We start from the raw sequence: 16,431 nt of genomic DNA, 5'->3' as shown, positions 1-16,431 counted from the left end.
CAGGTTGGAACTTCCAAGTCGAGCAGATCTGTGATCCCAGAGGGGGACGACCTGCAGGAGAAGCAAACAAACAAGGTGAATTTGTCTCCAGAATCTGCCAACCGCTCAAAATTTCTCTAACAGCAGACTTGAAATCAGCTGTAGCAAGTTTTAAGGATGAATTTTCCTGTGATTAAATGTGTCTATTTGTTTCAGTTGCACAACAAGTCGGGTCAGGAAGTGACATGTTGGATATCCATTAAGGAGTCTGAGAATCTCTGAGCTGCAGGAGACACCAGCGAACAGGATGAGAAGGAAGCAAAACGCTCCACATTAGTCCTTTCCTCATACAGAGTGATGAACTCACTGTTATCACAAGTGTGTTCATTAGTGTGCCACCCTGAACGGCAAACGACCTGTTTTGCTAAAGAATGAATGTTTGTGTTTCTAGTTTTTTGCCAGTTTTTTATTAAAAACAATAATAAGAAGTTGCATTCATACTTGTTTTTAAATGATGAAAACATTAAAACATTCCTTTTGATTTAAATATTTTGAGTGGATTGTTAAAAACATTTGTACGTCACATTTCAAAATGACAAAAACTGAAATAATATTGAAAACATGGATCACACTGGGGAACATATATTACCATTAATAAACTACTAATTTGAACATGTATTAGAATCATATTAGCATTTGATTGATCTTATTGGTGTCTTGTTGAGCCTGACCACTTTTCACCCAGAAATGATGTAAAAATATACTTTAAGTAGCATCATAAGGCACCCAGGGGGGATCCTTATGAGATGCCTGAACCACCTCAACTGACGCCTCTTTATCCCCGAGAAGCAGAGGCTCCACTCTGAGTCTGAGTCTCTCACCAGTGACAGAGCTTCTCATCTTACTTCTAAGGCGGAGACACAAAAACTCATTTTAGCCGCTTGTATCCAGAACCTTGTTCTTTTGGTCATTATTTTGTTTATTTGTTAATATGTGTTCCCCAATCTAAAACATTACCTAAATATGTTTTATGATTATTAGACAAAGCCATGAAACAATAAAATGACCCCACAATGAGAAAGTTCAACTAAGAGAATGAATTGAGTGGGAAAAATATGCTTATGCTGCAGGCATGCCTTTTTTTTGTTGTGCTCAAGGTTGCAACACGCATTTAACTGTTCAACTCTACGTTTTCTAACACTTAATCACCCTACACCTCTCTTGAACGCAACTGTGTTGCCATGCACCATTTAGACAGCAATATGGGCCAAATAAAGGCAATTCGAAAATTTTTCTAACTATTTAGGAGCAAAGAAATTTCACAACTTTACAGCACAGGTGGCATTGTATGATAGTTCTATGCTGGAATTCACTGAGGTCCTGAGAATGGCCCATTCTTTCATATCTAATCCAATCTAATCTAATCTAATCTAATCTAATCTAACAAATATGAAAAAAAAAACTCCACCTGAGGTTGCCCCACCACACTCCAGTTTGAGCTCCAGTTCCCAGTATTGGAGAGCTAAATTAAGTCTGCCAAAATAGACGTTCCAACATTATACTTCTTGTTCACTCATCAAACACGTTGGATGTAAGTGGTCAAACCGCTTCGATAGACCTCCTGATGCATGCAACTGTTGATTAGAAGCTCTGAATTTAAAGGAAATCTTAGATGTTCCTGGGACAAAAAAAATTACAGGGTGAACCGAAACATTTATGAAAACTTACAACAGATTTTTTTGGCAGCAAAAAAAAAAAAACCTTACATGTGGCGTTCAAATAACAGACTGACTACTTCTGTCTATGGAGAGTGGACAGCAGCAGGACACACACACATTTGTTTTGTTATTTTTGTGGGGACCTCTCATTGGCAAAGCCCTTTCCCCAGCCTCTCACCCTTGACTTAACCACCCCAAAGACATGGCTGACCTTAACCACGACTCTGTATCAAACCTGGGCCCAATATAATAAACTACTTTTACTCATGTTTTAATCCTCTAAACCTAGTGAGAACAAAATGTCCTCACAAGAAGGTGGCTTGTCATACTCACAAGTATGGCAAAACATGTCTTCATCTCCAAACAAGACTCAGGATAGCATTTTGTGAAATAGGTGGACAGTAGATTGACAGTAGACAGACAGATAGATAGATAGATAGATAGATAGATAGATAGATAGATAGATAGATAGATAGATAGATAGATAGATAGAGACTGATGTTGCTCAAATTACTTTTTCCAACTTGTACATCATGTGACAGGAAGTACCACGGCCAGCTAGTCTCACATGACACTCGCCTGCATTATTGATGAGCAAACAGACCTACACCAACTGTGTCACTAGAACCACACAGGTATTCCGGACCTCCATGCATCTTTCGCGATGTTTGCAGCAGCCACCAAGAACTTTGTGAAGCAGGTGGGAGACACAGGAAGGCTCATTCCTGTCCCGAGTCTTAGTGAGGCCGATGGATATCAACCACTCAGCCTGGTGACCCGGAAGAGACGGAGGCGCTTCTGGAAGAAGCTGAAATACGCCTCAACGCCCTTTTCTCTGAAGGACATCCTGGTGGGGGAGAAGGAGATCACGGCAGGTGAGGCAGGTTCATCATGAGAGAACAGTGAGATATTTTCATTGATAACACGGTGATTGATGTCACTTGCTGTCTTTCATATTCTTAAATTGAAAATAACATATTAAGTGTGTATTTTATTTACCTTGTCTTGGCTTGTACTGTTTGCCATCGCAAATGTTTCTTCTCACAAGTTAATTGGTGTCACACTAAACCAACACAGTAGCATGGAAGGGTTAAAAAACATGAAAGGACACATATACATGTTTTAAAGTTCTAAAGCATTGTAAGCATCTGCCTTCATTAACAAAACAAACATTTCTAAGTGTTTGTCCAGACTGTTTGACTGATCATCTGCAGAGTCCTGGTTGCGCCGATATTCCAATTGTACTGTTTTTGTTTTTTTAGCAAGTCTCTGTCACACACGGAACTATTAAAGCAATTACACATTTTGAATGAGAGGAAAAAACATCAAATAGTCACAGTAATCTGCATTTTTAGGAGTGTCGTCCTATCAGCTCCTGAACTACGAGGACAAATCCGACGTGGCCCTCAATGGCCGCCTCGGAAACCACATCATCAACGACGTGGGCTTCAACATCAGTGGCTCAGACTCGGTGGCCGTTAAAGCCTCTTTCGGCATTGTGACCAAACACGAGCTAGAAGTGCCCACCTTGCTGCGGGAACTCAACTCCAGGTACCATAATGTTCTCCATTCCTGTGTTTCTGTCGGACCGTTTACAGTTTATCACTGATAAAGTTGAACATATTTAATTATCTGTAATTATTATTTTTTATTTAATTAACTATTTTTGTATACAAAATTTTTTATTGTAATTCTGTGCGTCATTTCAAAATTGTTTCCATTTTTTTATATAATGAGATTGATTTATCTTATTTGTAGTCATGAATAATTTAACATTCACACAACTTGTTTACTCCATGTTTTTATTTTGGCATATGACCTCATTCATAACTATAACTAAAAAAAATAACAAAAATTATGAAAATGTAATTTTTATTTCACTCTTCTTAACATTTATCAAGCCATTTTTAACCTTTCTTTCTTTGAAAATAACCCTTTACATCGTTCATGACTTTTCATTTCTTTCTTGAAAATATTTTTCCAACATGTTACGCAGTCTAATGCATTTAAATGTCAGGTCATATCAGTCCCTAAATTTCCATCCTGAATCTATTATTTGGATTCAACAGACATTTGCTTTCTGACCTAGTCACGACAGGGGGAACAGGAGATGAGGGGATCCCTGAAAAATGAATTAATGATGATGTCATTTAACACTGTCCCAAGATGATGACAGAGCTAATACCGTCTGTGTAGTTCGAGCGTCATTCTCTGCTGGGTGGTCTCACAGGAAGGTGGATCTGGATCACTGCCTTGTCCGCCAGTCCAGAGAGAGTGGACGCAGCATTCTCTGTGTGGTGGTGGAGAGCATCCGGACCACACGCCAGTGCTCACTCACAGTCCATGCAGGGATGAGAGGAACTACCATGAGGGTAAACCTTTAACCCTTAGCCTTTAAATGCCTAAATGAGTTCTAAACAAATAGCAGTGGAATCCGATAATTATTTTTATGCTAACATTCATTTGTGTTGCAAGTACTACCTTTTTTTCACTGTGACTTTTTTTTTTATACATTGTTATTCAGAGAAAACAACATTATTAATTGAATACAAGATTTCCCCCCAAAAAATAATTGAATACAAAATTTCCTAAACTGGCAGAGACTTCACACACCTACATTTGTGTATATACTATTTTGTTATTCTAATAAGATTATTATTAAACAATTGAAACCAACCTGAATATACTAACCTGATTATTTTCACATAACCAAAAAAAACCAATGTACTGTACGTAGATTTAGTGGACAACCCATGATGAAGAGACTTCCATAAACACTCATAAAATAAATGCTGTGTCATTTCAGTAGTTCTCTTTCATAAATGGCAAGAGTTCAACTCTTGTGGCGTCGCTTGATATTTCTTAACTGGGCCCAGCCAGCAATCCCACTTCTATCGGATCATATTTTGTTGAATGTTCTATTTAATGTGCTAAAGGTTTCAACTATTCGGTAGGCAGTGGCCACTTCCCCTATGTCTAAAACCGCCACGGACTACAGTCTTATTACAAGCGTGAAATTACCTAAAATTCAACTTAGTTTCTGTTACTGAAATTACAAAACGGTGTATAAATGTATGGTTCATATGCATGGTTCAAGTGTATCATTTTCTTCCATAGAATTTTAAATTATGTACATTGTATTTAAAGATTGTTAATATAAACCCTAGTAATAAGAACAATTTGAGCGGTGAATACCAGATCAAAGACTAAAACATGTACGCAATAGATGATATAGAAGCACTTCACGATTTACAATTTACTATGTCTTTTTCGCCACTGTGTCATATTAAAGTGTTTTTAGGGACAAGAAATACTTTCAATAAAAATTGCTCATTTAAAAAAAATAATAATTCGACTAGCTGGGGAAGAAAAACAGATCATAAGTACAGGCAAAGGGCCATACTAGTTTTATCAGTCAGCAAGTAATTCCACCTTGTCTTTGGCCCAAACCTGCTCTGTGTTGTTGTTGAATTTGAGGACATCTAGTGGTAAAACAGCAGATTGCAGTCAAGCGATTCGCACTTCTTCCTCTGTCCATGGCTCCTACAGTTCAAACTGTAGTTTCAGATTGACGAAGGCAGAAACCCCAAAGGTCGTGATAAAGCCATCGTCATCCCAGCTCACACCACTATCGCCTTCAGCATCTGCCCTCTGTTTGTCCGTCTGGACGGCAGACTGGGTAAGAAGAATGTTATTTTCTTTACTCCTGTTAAATAAAATAAAAAAATAAATAAAAAGAACAAACCGAGAGAATATTTTATTGCTTTCTGCTTTGTTTCATTCAGCTACATCTTTGGAGGATAAATGGTATTGTTTTGACCAATGAATCCCAACCTTACTTAAAACATTGAACATCAAAGTGTAAAAAAGAATTGTGTGTTTTTTACTGAGACTGCTTAACTTTTTAAAATACTACTACTACTAATAATAATAATAATAATAATAACTAAGTATAACTATAACTAACTAAACATTTACATAAACATATATATATTGTTCTTGTATGAGAACATTTTAAGAAAAACAATACTGATAAAAGCAATGAAAAAAAGATATAAATTATTTAGTTTAAGTATTTAAAATCTAACATGGATTTTTTTCTTGTGCTAGATATCTGTGTAGCTCCCGAGTCCCAGGGTGGGTTTGAAAGAGAGCAGATCAGGGAGCAGCTGGGCGGTGTCATTGGCCACTTCTCCATGGGTCGACTCCGCCGCTTCCTTTCTGGCATAATCTATGGAAACCCCTTCAGAGCTGGTATTTCATCAGAGGTTTAGTGTGAAGGAAATCTTCTTTGCTTCAAGTCCTTCTCTGCAGACGACCGAACGTTCGAGGAGCTCACGCACACGGACACCTACATGGACGACATGGTGACAGACTACTATGAGAAGGCCGCCAGCATGACTGACATCTCCACCAACTACCTGAGGGAAAGCTCACACACCAGGGTCAACCTACTGAAGCACAACATCCCCAAAGGACCGTGCGCTCTGTGTGGAATGGGAAGTCAGAAAAGAGAGACAGTGTACGGGTGTGTGGAGTGCACGAGTGGGGGGCAAAAATACGTACGCCTCCATGCCGTTCCCTGTTTCGACCTTTGGCACAAAACGCTGAGATGAAACATAGCATACTGACTGCGGATTTAAAACCTGGTGATGCTGGTGGAGACCCTAAGATGATGACTCCTTCTTTGATAGATGACAGTCACGCCGACCTGCTTATGTTTCACGTCAGACACAGATCAGGGTAATGAGCTGGATCAGTTTCCTCTGGCACCAGCTCGCCATCACACGTGAACTTTGACTGTACCAAAGCTGTCAGGTCCTTCATTATTTAGCTGTGGATTATCTGAGAGCAGGTGGCCTGGATGAAGAACAGTTTGTTTAGTTCTGAGTGAATCACCTGATGAGTGTGAACGTGTCTCCGAGGTTATTAAAATCCTTTTAATGCAGCATGTTTTTATCCATGTTCATGAAAGCAGCGGAAACATCAATGACTGGCCTGCAAAACTACCCGTGGTTTTTACACAGAGGTCTTTTATCCTTGCAATGTCCGATTTACCTATTGTCTTTCTAACAGTAAAAGAAACCAAGTGTGCGCATCAGAATCATGAAATCCTGTCACTTGATCTTTCCAGTTCCAATGAAAAGCTGAAAACAAAATCAGAGATGTAAATAGATGGTCTGGCTTCCCTCTACGAGTCAACGAACTTAAATTCGATACGATAACCAACAGACAATTCGATAACAATCGAACTACAAATCCCAGGAGGAAGACTAAACTCCCGCAGTGACCTATCAAGACTGGTCGTTTACCCTCCTTTCAAACAGAGGGCGCTGTAGGTGAAACTCAAACCAAGTTGTCAAGTGACAACAAAATGCAGACACGTGTGGAGTAGAAGCGTGTGTGTTATTGAGCGAGCGTTTGTAAAATAATATTGTTATTACAGTTATTAGCTAAACAAATGCTTTAGCTTTCGGGAATTCATTTCAACATGAAGTTTGCCTACAAGGTAGGTCACTATCTGTTCTCGACACCGAACTCAATTCGTTATGATGTTATTTCAATAAGAATTCACTGACATGAGGCAAACGAGTAGTATCGTTTACTAATATCCGTATATATTCACGAATATTTTCCCTCGTAACTGTTCGTCTTGCATTTGTCAACACTATTGGTATAATCGGATACAATATATCTTCGTCACGTATTGCGTACAATAGAGGCAGTCAAACATCATTTCACTTGCTTGTTGTGCCTTTTATTGTACGTAAACCTTTTTTTCTGTTTAGTTTTCGAATCTACTTGGTGCTGTCTACCGCCAAGGGAATTTAAATTTTTCCAGAGATGGCAACGCTGTGATCAGTCCGGTTGGAAACAGACTTTCAATCTTTGACTTGAAAAAGTAAGCCACATCGCATTTGAATTTAGCGATTAAATGCAAGTGCGTTTAAATGCTGAGTGTATTTTGTTTGGCAGCAACACATCCGAAACACTACCCATCTCTACAACTAAGAACATCACCTGTGTGGGTCTCTCTCCTGACGGGAATTTGGCCATTGTTGTCGATGAAGGTACTCACAGTTACACACCTAAGTTGTCTTTTCTGATCCTCCACAATAGAAAATGCAGCTCATACATGCTGTGTGGTTTACAGATGGTGCTGCAGTGCTGGTCAGTCTTATCACCCGAGCCATCCTGCATCATTTCCACTTCCACAGACCTGTGAACAGCATCCGCTTCTCACCCGATGGCAGGTCAGAATGTCTTCAATATAAATTGATATAATCTGGAAAACAAACACTGATGCTGACTCATGTTACTTTTTTGCCTGTAGGAAATTTGTTGTGACGAAGGAAAATGCGACGTTGTTGTACCATGCTCCTGGAAAACGAAGGGAATTTAACGCTTTTGTTCTTGATAAAAGCTACTTCGGCCCGTACGACGAAACAACATGCATCGATTGGACAGATGACTCCAAGTGAGTGAATATCAGATGTTCTCTATGTGCAGTATAGCTCAAGGCCAGTTGTGATGCGGCATCTGTTCTAGGTGTTTTGCTGTGGGCAGCAAAGACATGTCAACATGGATCTTCGGTGCAGAGCGCTGGGTCAACCTCATCTACTACTCCTTAGGTGGACACAAGGACGTTGTGGTGGGATGTTTCTTTGAGAAGGACAGTCTGGATGTAAGTCTGTATTTCTACAATGCTGTCTTCATGTTTCTCTCATCGCTAACCTGTCTCACTCTGTTTCACCAGTTGTACACTGTAAGCCAGGATGGGGTGCTCTGCATCTGGGAGTGTGACACTGACCCAGAAGGGCTTTATCTGAAGAAGAGTAGGGAAAAACCAAAGATGCCTACTGAAGAGGAGGAGGAAGAGGATGAAAGCAGGGTTGAGGGAGAAGAAGGAGAGGTCATCAGGGGTAAAACAGGGTCCTTGAAAGAGAAGGAGAAGGAGAAGAGAAAGAGCGTCAGATACAAGCAGACAAGCAAGTATGTGTAATTCATTTTGTAGCTTATTGTTTCTTCTGTGTATTAAGCATCAGGTAAGTGTTTACATGTTACGTATGAGATGCTAGACTGTGGCAAACAACTGTCACAGATCAGTGACTTCCATATTTGCTGGAACCAAAATACTTTTTTTGTTGTAAGCTTGACATAGATGAGTTTCAACACAGAATTGTGTCATTAAGTCACTTCTAGGAAAAGGTACGTTTTTGCCGACATTTGTTTACAATTTGTCAAACACCTTCTACTGAAGAAATGGCAGGAACGCATCTGAAGAACCCCTGCTCTTCGCTTCACTTATAAAAACTGTGTTGGCCCTGTGTTTGCTTGTAAACTGATCCAAAGTTTTTCTATTAAACTTTCTGGATTGGTTGGAGACGGGCTGGTTTAAGAGTGATTGATTTTAGTGCTGATCTGTTGGTTTGTTGGAAGTGCTCAAGAGTTCCATTCCTCACGTGGCCCACTCTGGTTCAAAAAATGAGCTCAAGCCTGAATACTGACTGAAAATGTGGATGTGCCAAAGTTTTGATGGTTTTCTCATTCATTTGTCCTTCCGTCCAAATGCTGTCTGATTGTGTCCATTTCACTATGACTATAATTCACTATATTTTGTGTAGATGTAATACATGTAGGGCAGTAATGTCAAGATCACAGTTAGAGTCACCCGTGGAGGCATGCCTTGTTTTGGCACCTTTCTAGTTTGTTGGTTGTTGGTGTCTGTTTATTGCTGTGTGGATGACGGGGTTTAAGGATTTAGAGTCTAAAACAGGGACGCACAACCCAACGCTTATTCCTCTCCTTTGCACCTGCAGACACTTCTTCAACAAAGAAGGCGACTTCAACAACCTGACTGCTGCAGCCTTCCACAAATCCACTCACATTTTAGTCACCGGTTTCGCCTCTGGAATCTTCCACTTGCATGAACTTCCTGAGTTTAATCTCATTCACTCACTCAGGTAAAATATTTTTTCCTGAACAAAGCTTCATATTTGGAATTCCTGGGCAATCGGTAAGATCAGAATGAACCACCGGCTCTTATCTTTTTTCAGTATTTCAGATCGCAGAATCTCCTCTGTAGCTGTGAACTGCTCTGGAGACTGGATCAGCTTTGGATGTTCAGGTGAGAAAAAATATTTTGTTTTATGTTGTTCTATGCATTTTTTAGTCATCCACCAAATTGATAAGGATGAATTTTCTAGATTAAATCCCTGAGATGTTTGTTATCATTAACTCATTAATGACATCAATATTGCTCTTTTTTTGTTTCACTGTGAGATCTCATCTTGCTCATTGACTCTTCATGGCAGCTTTACACTATAATACTGTTTGAGTCGAGTAACTCCCGCATTACTTCCCAGTTCAGTTCAAGTAGTTGAAAGCTGATCAGAAATATTAAACCTCAAATGATCAGGTTTTGGTTGACAAACAGCGGCACATTTAATCCAGTCCTAAACTGGAACCGAACCCTGATTAATAAATAATCCATTAATTCAACGCACACCTGCTGACCTCCTTCCTGAGTTGCTACTCACTGCACTGTTTTTGTCTCTCGCTTGATGGTGTACTGGTATTTCATGGTCACTTTGCTGCAGGGATGGGTCAGCTGCTGGTGTGGGAGTGGCAGAGCGAGTCGTACGTCTTCAAGCAGCAGGGACACTTCAACAATATGGCGTCTCTGGCTTACTCACCTGACGGACAGTACATCGCTACAGGAGGAGACGATGGCAAAGTATGGAAGTGTACCACCCTCGTTGTCTTACTGTAAACCAGGGGTCTGAAGCTGATCCTCAAAGGGGCCGCAGTGGATGCGTTTTTGACCTAACCAAACAAGCACACACAGTTTAACCAATCAGGTGTCAGCTGAAACAAGCAGCACCAGACTCACAATTGACTTATAACTGTCTTCAGCCACTGTAAACAGTGAAATCCATGACCATAAAAGTAACTTCTCCCTTTTTTTTTTTCCTTTTTTGGCGGTCTGTAGGTCAAAGTGTGGAACACCAACAGTTGCCTTTGCTTCGTCACCTTCACAGAGCATACCAGCAGCATCACCAATGTCACGTTCACCTCCAGCGGATTCGTCGTAGTCAGCGCTTCCCTGGATGGGACTGTTAGAGCTTATGACCTGCACAGGTGAATTTTTAAGTGCCAGAATTTGTTTGCTGAGTTTGCAAGGGCAGCTGCCAATTTTTGATTCCCGACACATAGGTATCGAAACTTTCGGACGTTCACGTCACCCCGGCCAGCGCAGTTTTCATCGCTTGCAGTTGATGTGAGCGGAGAGCTTGTCAGCGCTGGAGCCCAGGATTCTTTTGAGATCTTTCTGTGGTCCATGCAGACTGGCCGATTATTGGAGGTATGATTGTCTTGAATGATTGTTTTACCATTTAGATGGTGTTTAATCTGTGGCATTGTTCAGGTGCTTGGAGGCCATGAAGGTCCTGTGAGCTGCCTGTGTTTCAGTCCAGTCCAGTCTATCTTAGCCAGTGCTTCGTGGGATCGCACCGTCAAGTTGTGGGACATGAAGGACAGCTGGCAGGTGAAGGAATCCCTCCCTCAATGTGCAGATGGTGAGTAAGCCTTCTTTGACTTGCAGGATCTCAGCCCTCTCCTGTTCAGTGAATGGTCACAGTGTGTCTTCTTCAGCTTTGTGTGTGTCCTACCGCCCCGATGGTCAACAGCTGGCAGTGGCAACCCTTAATGGTGAAATCTCCTTTTGGGACCCAAGCACAGCGACACAGACTAACTCGGTGTCTGGGCGCCACGACCTGGCAACAGGGCGCAAAGAAACAGACAAAATCACGGCAAAACACTCTGCAAAGGGCAAGTAAGTGGACTGGACTGTGCCTGGACACAATTCAGGTCAGGCTTTTAGCTAGGTGGGTGTCTGGGCGCTCTGAACTGCAAAACATGAAAAAAAATGGACACTCAGTTATTCTCAGCCCTGACTCCATAAATGTCAGGTTCATAGTGCCGATATAATGCCATATTCATCGTGTAATCACATTTCCATGAAAGGGGTGTTTCCCTCGCAGTCGCCATATTTGTCCCGCGATTAACAGGTGCGTGCCGCGAGCTGCGCTGGGGAGCAGTGCAGTTTGCAGAATGTGAGCAAAATAGGGCATCAAAATTCACGTGGTTTTATTTATTTTATCAAGAGGCACGCCTTCATATATATTTTGTTTGAATGAATGAATGTTTAAATTAAACATTTAAAAATTTAAAAATAAATGTTTAGAAAACCATGACAGATACACAGCTGAAACAACTTTATGCTTATCTTGCATAAATATATCAAAGAAGATGAACAAAACTATAGACACATGGCTTGTAGTAAGGGGATGAATCATTCTAAAATAGGTATTTTTCTTAAATTAATAAGGGTCAGTCAAGTAAAAAAAAAACTGCCCGGGAGACTCCTGCATGCTCCAAGTGTTATTGAGGCAACAGCTACTGACTTCATCTACACAATTATTTGACTGTACACTGAACATATATCAACGTTCTCTCTAAGTTCTGCGCGTGTGCAATTGTGCACTGCTGATACAAAAATATCTATGTTTAAATTACTGCAATTTCCGGACTACCGGACTTCTTGCCGTCCAGACAAAAAGCCTTGTGACATTAGACCATTAAAATTAAGTGCTTGCAGCTCTGTTCGACCGCGTGCATCCTTAACTGGCGGTACTTTCCACAGGTCCTCCCGTGCAGCGGTGCTTAAGACCGTCCACAGAGTGACATCGCTACATACACAATAAAACGAATAGCAACTAGAAGCGCCGGCTATTTGAAATGGACTATTGGAGCTGGCTGATGTTTTAGAGCTGATTTCTTTTAAAGTGGCTTGTGGTTGGTCAAAACACACTGAGCCAAATGGGGCCTGCACAGTTGTGCACAGGAGAGAGAGAAAAGAGAGAGAGAGTGAGAACCGTTGCATTGCAGCTTTCAGAGACTACGTGCCATGTCGAGTGAGGAAATTAATTGTGTATTCAGTGAAAAAAAACCTGTTCCTTATTCATTTTAGCCTGATCCACACAGGCTCAGTGTTCCATGACAAACGATCATAGAATACGGTGGCCTCAAGTGGTCAAAATTAAGTCTCACGCCAGACCGATTCGTGAGCCTTGTCAATCAATTTCAGACAGGGTAAATATTTGTAAAAGCTGCTTGAGGTTCTTTGATATCCAGCGCCCTCAATGGTGCAATGTCAATGACAATTTAATTTACTTATTGTATTGGAAGATTGTTGGTGCCTTGATTCTTGAGAAATATAATGTATTGTGAATATTTTACATTATGATCAGTTGAAGAAATATGTAAAGAATATATACAATTCAAAGACAATTGAATGGCTTTTATTTCTATCTTTTTTATTTTTCAATTTCACACATTTTCCATTCCTCAATGCAAATTATGCCGATTCCCATCTCTTTTTTAAACGCTTATAAACTATTGCAGCAGTCACGACAGCTGACAACAACTGATCGCTCACAAGTTGTCCATGTGACCACTCAGAGGGTTTGTGTGTTTGTTCGGACACATGAAAAATTGGAGGGAACACTGTCGTATATTGTATATTTTTGTTTCATATAGTTAAGGTCCTGTAGAGTTACAGCTCTGCATTAACCAGACTTGCCATTGACTCTGTTGTACCAAGAGGTAGATGAGCTGTCATGAAACAGTATTGCAGACTTGATGAAACAGTGTCCTGATTTTCAGAGATTACTAGATCTTGCTTTAGTGACGTTCATTGAATTGGTTGTGCAAACATTTTACAACAGACAGTGCCATCTGGTGGCCTCTGAAAATCAGGACACTGTGTCATGAAACCTCATCAACTCTTCACTACTCTATCAACAGGTCCTTTACGTCTCTGTGCTACTCAGCTGACGGGGAGTCAGTACTTGCCGCAGGGCAGTCCAAATTTGTCTGCATCTACAACGTCAAGGAGCAGATGCTCATCAAGAAGTTTGAAATTTCCTGTAACTTGTCATTCGACGGCATGGAGGTGAGTCTCTTGCAGTGACCGTTTACGAATTTTTATTAAAGAATCTTTGCAAGTTCACTGTATGAAGTTGACTGTCTCACTGAGGCATTCTCAGCAAGCATACACTTCGATCACTGGACTGGAGGGGTACAAACCAGAATGTAACAACAACCTTGAGCATCTGTGAGACATTCAGTCTGCGATCAGAGTTCTGAAAACATGGTGGAGTGGTACAACCATAAACAATGAGGCAGCCTTCATCCGCAACTTTGCTTTAGTCTGAACATTGTCAGTAACTTTCCATTACTCTGAACAGTAACAGTATAATTTTTCCATCACGTGACGCAGAGTTGCTCGATGTAACATGAAATATGCTCACTGTTACATGTTACCTTTTTAGGAGTTCCTAGATAGAAGGAAGATGACGGAGTTTGGCAGCCTTGCTCTGGTGGATGAAGGAGCTGGTGATGAAGATGCCGTCAACATCAGTCTTCCAGGAGTACGCAGGGGTACATATCTTACTGAACAATTAATATGTCTGAGATGAAAGCTTTTGATGTTCCATCACTTGACTTTTTAAAGCAATGTATTGTTCCAACATTGCAATTAGTAATGTGTACCACTGTTGTATTTAGTTGTGCTGCCTTTCTACTATTCAAAGGGATCACTGCAACATATTAAGAGAAGATGAAGAAAAAGAGCAAGGAGGAGGGACACAATGATTCATTGCACAAGGGTTGTTGTGGCATCTCTTTTTGAGGAGTAGCCCCTTTAGGTCTAGTTTTGACTTTTAGTTCACAAAAATAGTTTTTTCATTTTGCGTAATCTAAATTTACGTTTCCTCCTCTATATTAGTGATGGGTAGATGAGGTATCATGAAACAGTATTGCAGGGATTTATGAAACAGTATCCTATTTGTCACAGGCCACTAGATGGCGCCCTTGGTTTTGAAATTATGTGAGGTTTCATTGAATTAGTTCAAGTCCAAACATTTTACAGCAGACAGTGCAATCTGGTGGTCTCTGAAAATCAGGATGCTGTTTCATAGAACCTCATCAACCCATCAATACTGTCTCATGAAACGGCTGCAAAAACCTGGTTCCTGCACTGAAAAACGGTGAATTTTAGGCCAAATACAAACTAGTCCCATACAGCAGTTATATCAGGATTAAATGAGATTACAATAATGTGTCCATAATGATAAGTTTATCTGCACCTGTTACTATTACTCCTATTGCTAACATATTTTTGCTTCATTTAAAGGTGATATGAGTTCACGTCATTTTAAGCCCGAGATCAGGGTCAGCTCACTGCGCTTCTCTCCCACTGGTGAGTGGCAGGAAAAGAAGACCATTTGTTCACATGGTATTTTAAATCACAGAAATTGAATTCTGTTCCTCTGCTGGTCAGGTCGGAGCTGGGCTGCAACCACCACCGAGGGTCTGCTGATATATTCCCTGGACAGTTCGATGGTTTTCGATCCATATGACCTGGACCTGGATGTGACCCCTGCTAGCATACGCAAACAACTGCAGCTGGAAGACTGGGCATCCGCCATAATCCTTGCCTTCCGACTGAACGAGAAACCGCTCACGCTCCAAGTGTTAGAGTCTGTGCCGCATGAGCAAAGTGCGTAGAAGCAAGTCTACTCTGTTGCTTTAAGTTTAGGAGCAACATTGCAAACAGGCTCATGTTGGGATTCATTATGAATTTGTTTAAACATATTGTTTTCACAATCTCTACTATGTTAAAGTCTACGAGTCATTTGCAGCAGGATTTGGAAGTGATGTAGTTCATATAGTCTCTGATTGTCTTTATTTGTATGTTTCTTATTTATTTTTTAAATCATGGTTGTTAACATGATAGAGAGCAGTTTATACATGGAGGTTCCAACAAATCGTGTTGCTCTCTGTGTTGTAGTTCCTGTGGTTTGTGGCTCCATCCCTGATATTTACGTCGAGAAACTGCTCGGCTTTCTGGCCACCTGCTTGGAGAAGTCGGGTCACCTGCAGTTCTACTTGACCTGGGCGCAGAACTTGCTCATGCTGAATGGGCAGAAACTGAAGAACAGGTCAGGAAGTCCTGTTCCCTGAAGTTTTCCTGCACCAGACCAAGCTTGTGAACAAGATTCATTGGTGTTTTCAGGTCTGGAGCCATCATGCCTACACTGCAGGCGCTACAGAAGAGCATCCAGAAACATTATGACGACCTGTCCAAACTGTAAGTGTCGACATGTGGCTCGTGTCTCCATGGCGTTTTCCAGAATTCAATGTGTCGTCTGTTGCAGGTGTGACTTCAACATGTACACCATCCGCTATGCTGTCGCTCTGTCCAAGCAGAGGGGGATGAAGAGGGCAGCTGAGGAGAACGATGAGGACAGTAATGATGAGGATGAGCAGGAGGAAGAAGTGATGAGCGAAGCATCATTGGAGGGTGCAGATATGATTTTGTAATTTGCAGGGCAATCTTCATTCCTCATCTTTTAAAACCTAACTATGGGCTTTGCAACTGTCATACAGAATGTCTGTAAACTGTTTTTTTTTTAATTAAAAGTAAATGTTTGTTTCATGTTTTTGTTTTATTACACTTACGAGGGTATCTCGATCACCCCTTGTTGGACAAGTATGAAATATGGATGAGATCAAAAGGATGCTAAAATCGCTCATTTTGGCTGCATTGCTTTGTTTAATAGCTGTTACCGTTAATCATACAGTTTATTGTATAAAAGTGTATATACAA

At 40.8% G+C, this 16,431-nt stretch overlaps 2 protein-coding genes across 3 annotated transcripts; both read left to right on the top strand.

Moving 5' to 3' along the window:
• The first annotated feature begins 2,361 nt into the window (after positions 1-2,361).
• Positions 2,362-6,313, top strand: pjvk (pejvakin). 2 transcript variants are annotated; one of them, XM_053866375.1, is made up of 6 exons: positions 2,362-2,572; positions 3,053-3,248; positions 3,928-4,069; positions 5,259-5,376; positions 5,808-5,951; positions 6,012-6,313. In XM_053866375.1, exons 1-6 carry the CDS (start codon positions 2,362-2,364, stop codon positions 6,311-6,313), a joined length of 1,113 nt encoding a protein of 370 aa, XP_053722350.1. The 2 variants fall into 2 exon arrangements, with proteins under 2 accessions (XP_053722350.1, XP_053722358.1); XM_053866383.1 differs by lacking the exon at positions 5,808-5,951.
• Positions 6,314-7,060: 747 nt separating this feature from the next.
• On the top strand, positions 7,061-16,260 carry pwp2h (PWP2 small subunit processome component). The gene is made up of 21 exons (XM_053865946.1): positions 7,061-7,206; positions 7,487-7,599; positions 7,674-7,768; positions 7,852-7,951; positions 8,032-8,175; positions 8,247-8,382; positions 8,455-8,690; positions 9,518-9,661; positions 9,755-9,825; positions 10,298-10,434; positions 10,690-10,838; positions 10,914-11,061; positions 11,125-11,275; positions 11,352-11,532; positions 13,566-13,713; positions 14,093-14,201; positions 14,956-15,021; positions 15,103-15,321; positions 15,613-15,763; positions 15,838-15,912; positions 15,980-16,260. The coding sequence occupies exons 1-21, from the start codon at positions 7,189-7,191 to the stop codon at positions 16,143-16,145; spliced, it is 2,757 nt and encodes a 918-aa protein (XP_053721921.1). The 5' UTR covers positions 7,061-7,188; the 3' UTR covers positions 16,146-16,260.
• The last annotated feature ends 171 nt before the right edge of the window (positions 16,261-16,431 follow it).

This window comes from Synchiropus splendidus, chromosome 1 (genome assembly GCF_027744825.2).
Source record: "Synchiropus splendidus isolate RoL2022-P1 chromosome 1, RoL_Sspl_1.0, whole genome shotgun sequence".
In the NCBI taxonomy this organism is placed as follows: Eukaryota; Metazoa; Chordata; class Actinopteri; order Syngnathiformes; family Callionymidae; genus Synchiropus; species Synchiropus splendidus.
This window is presented reverse-complemented; position numbering and strand designations above follow the sequence as displayed.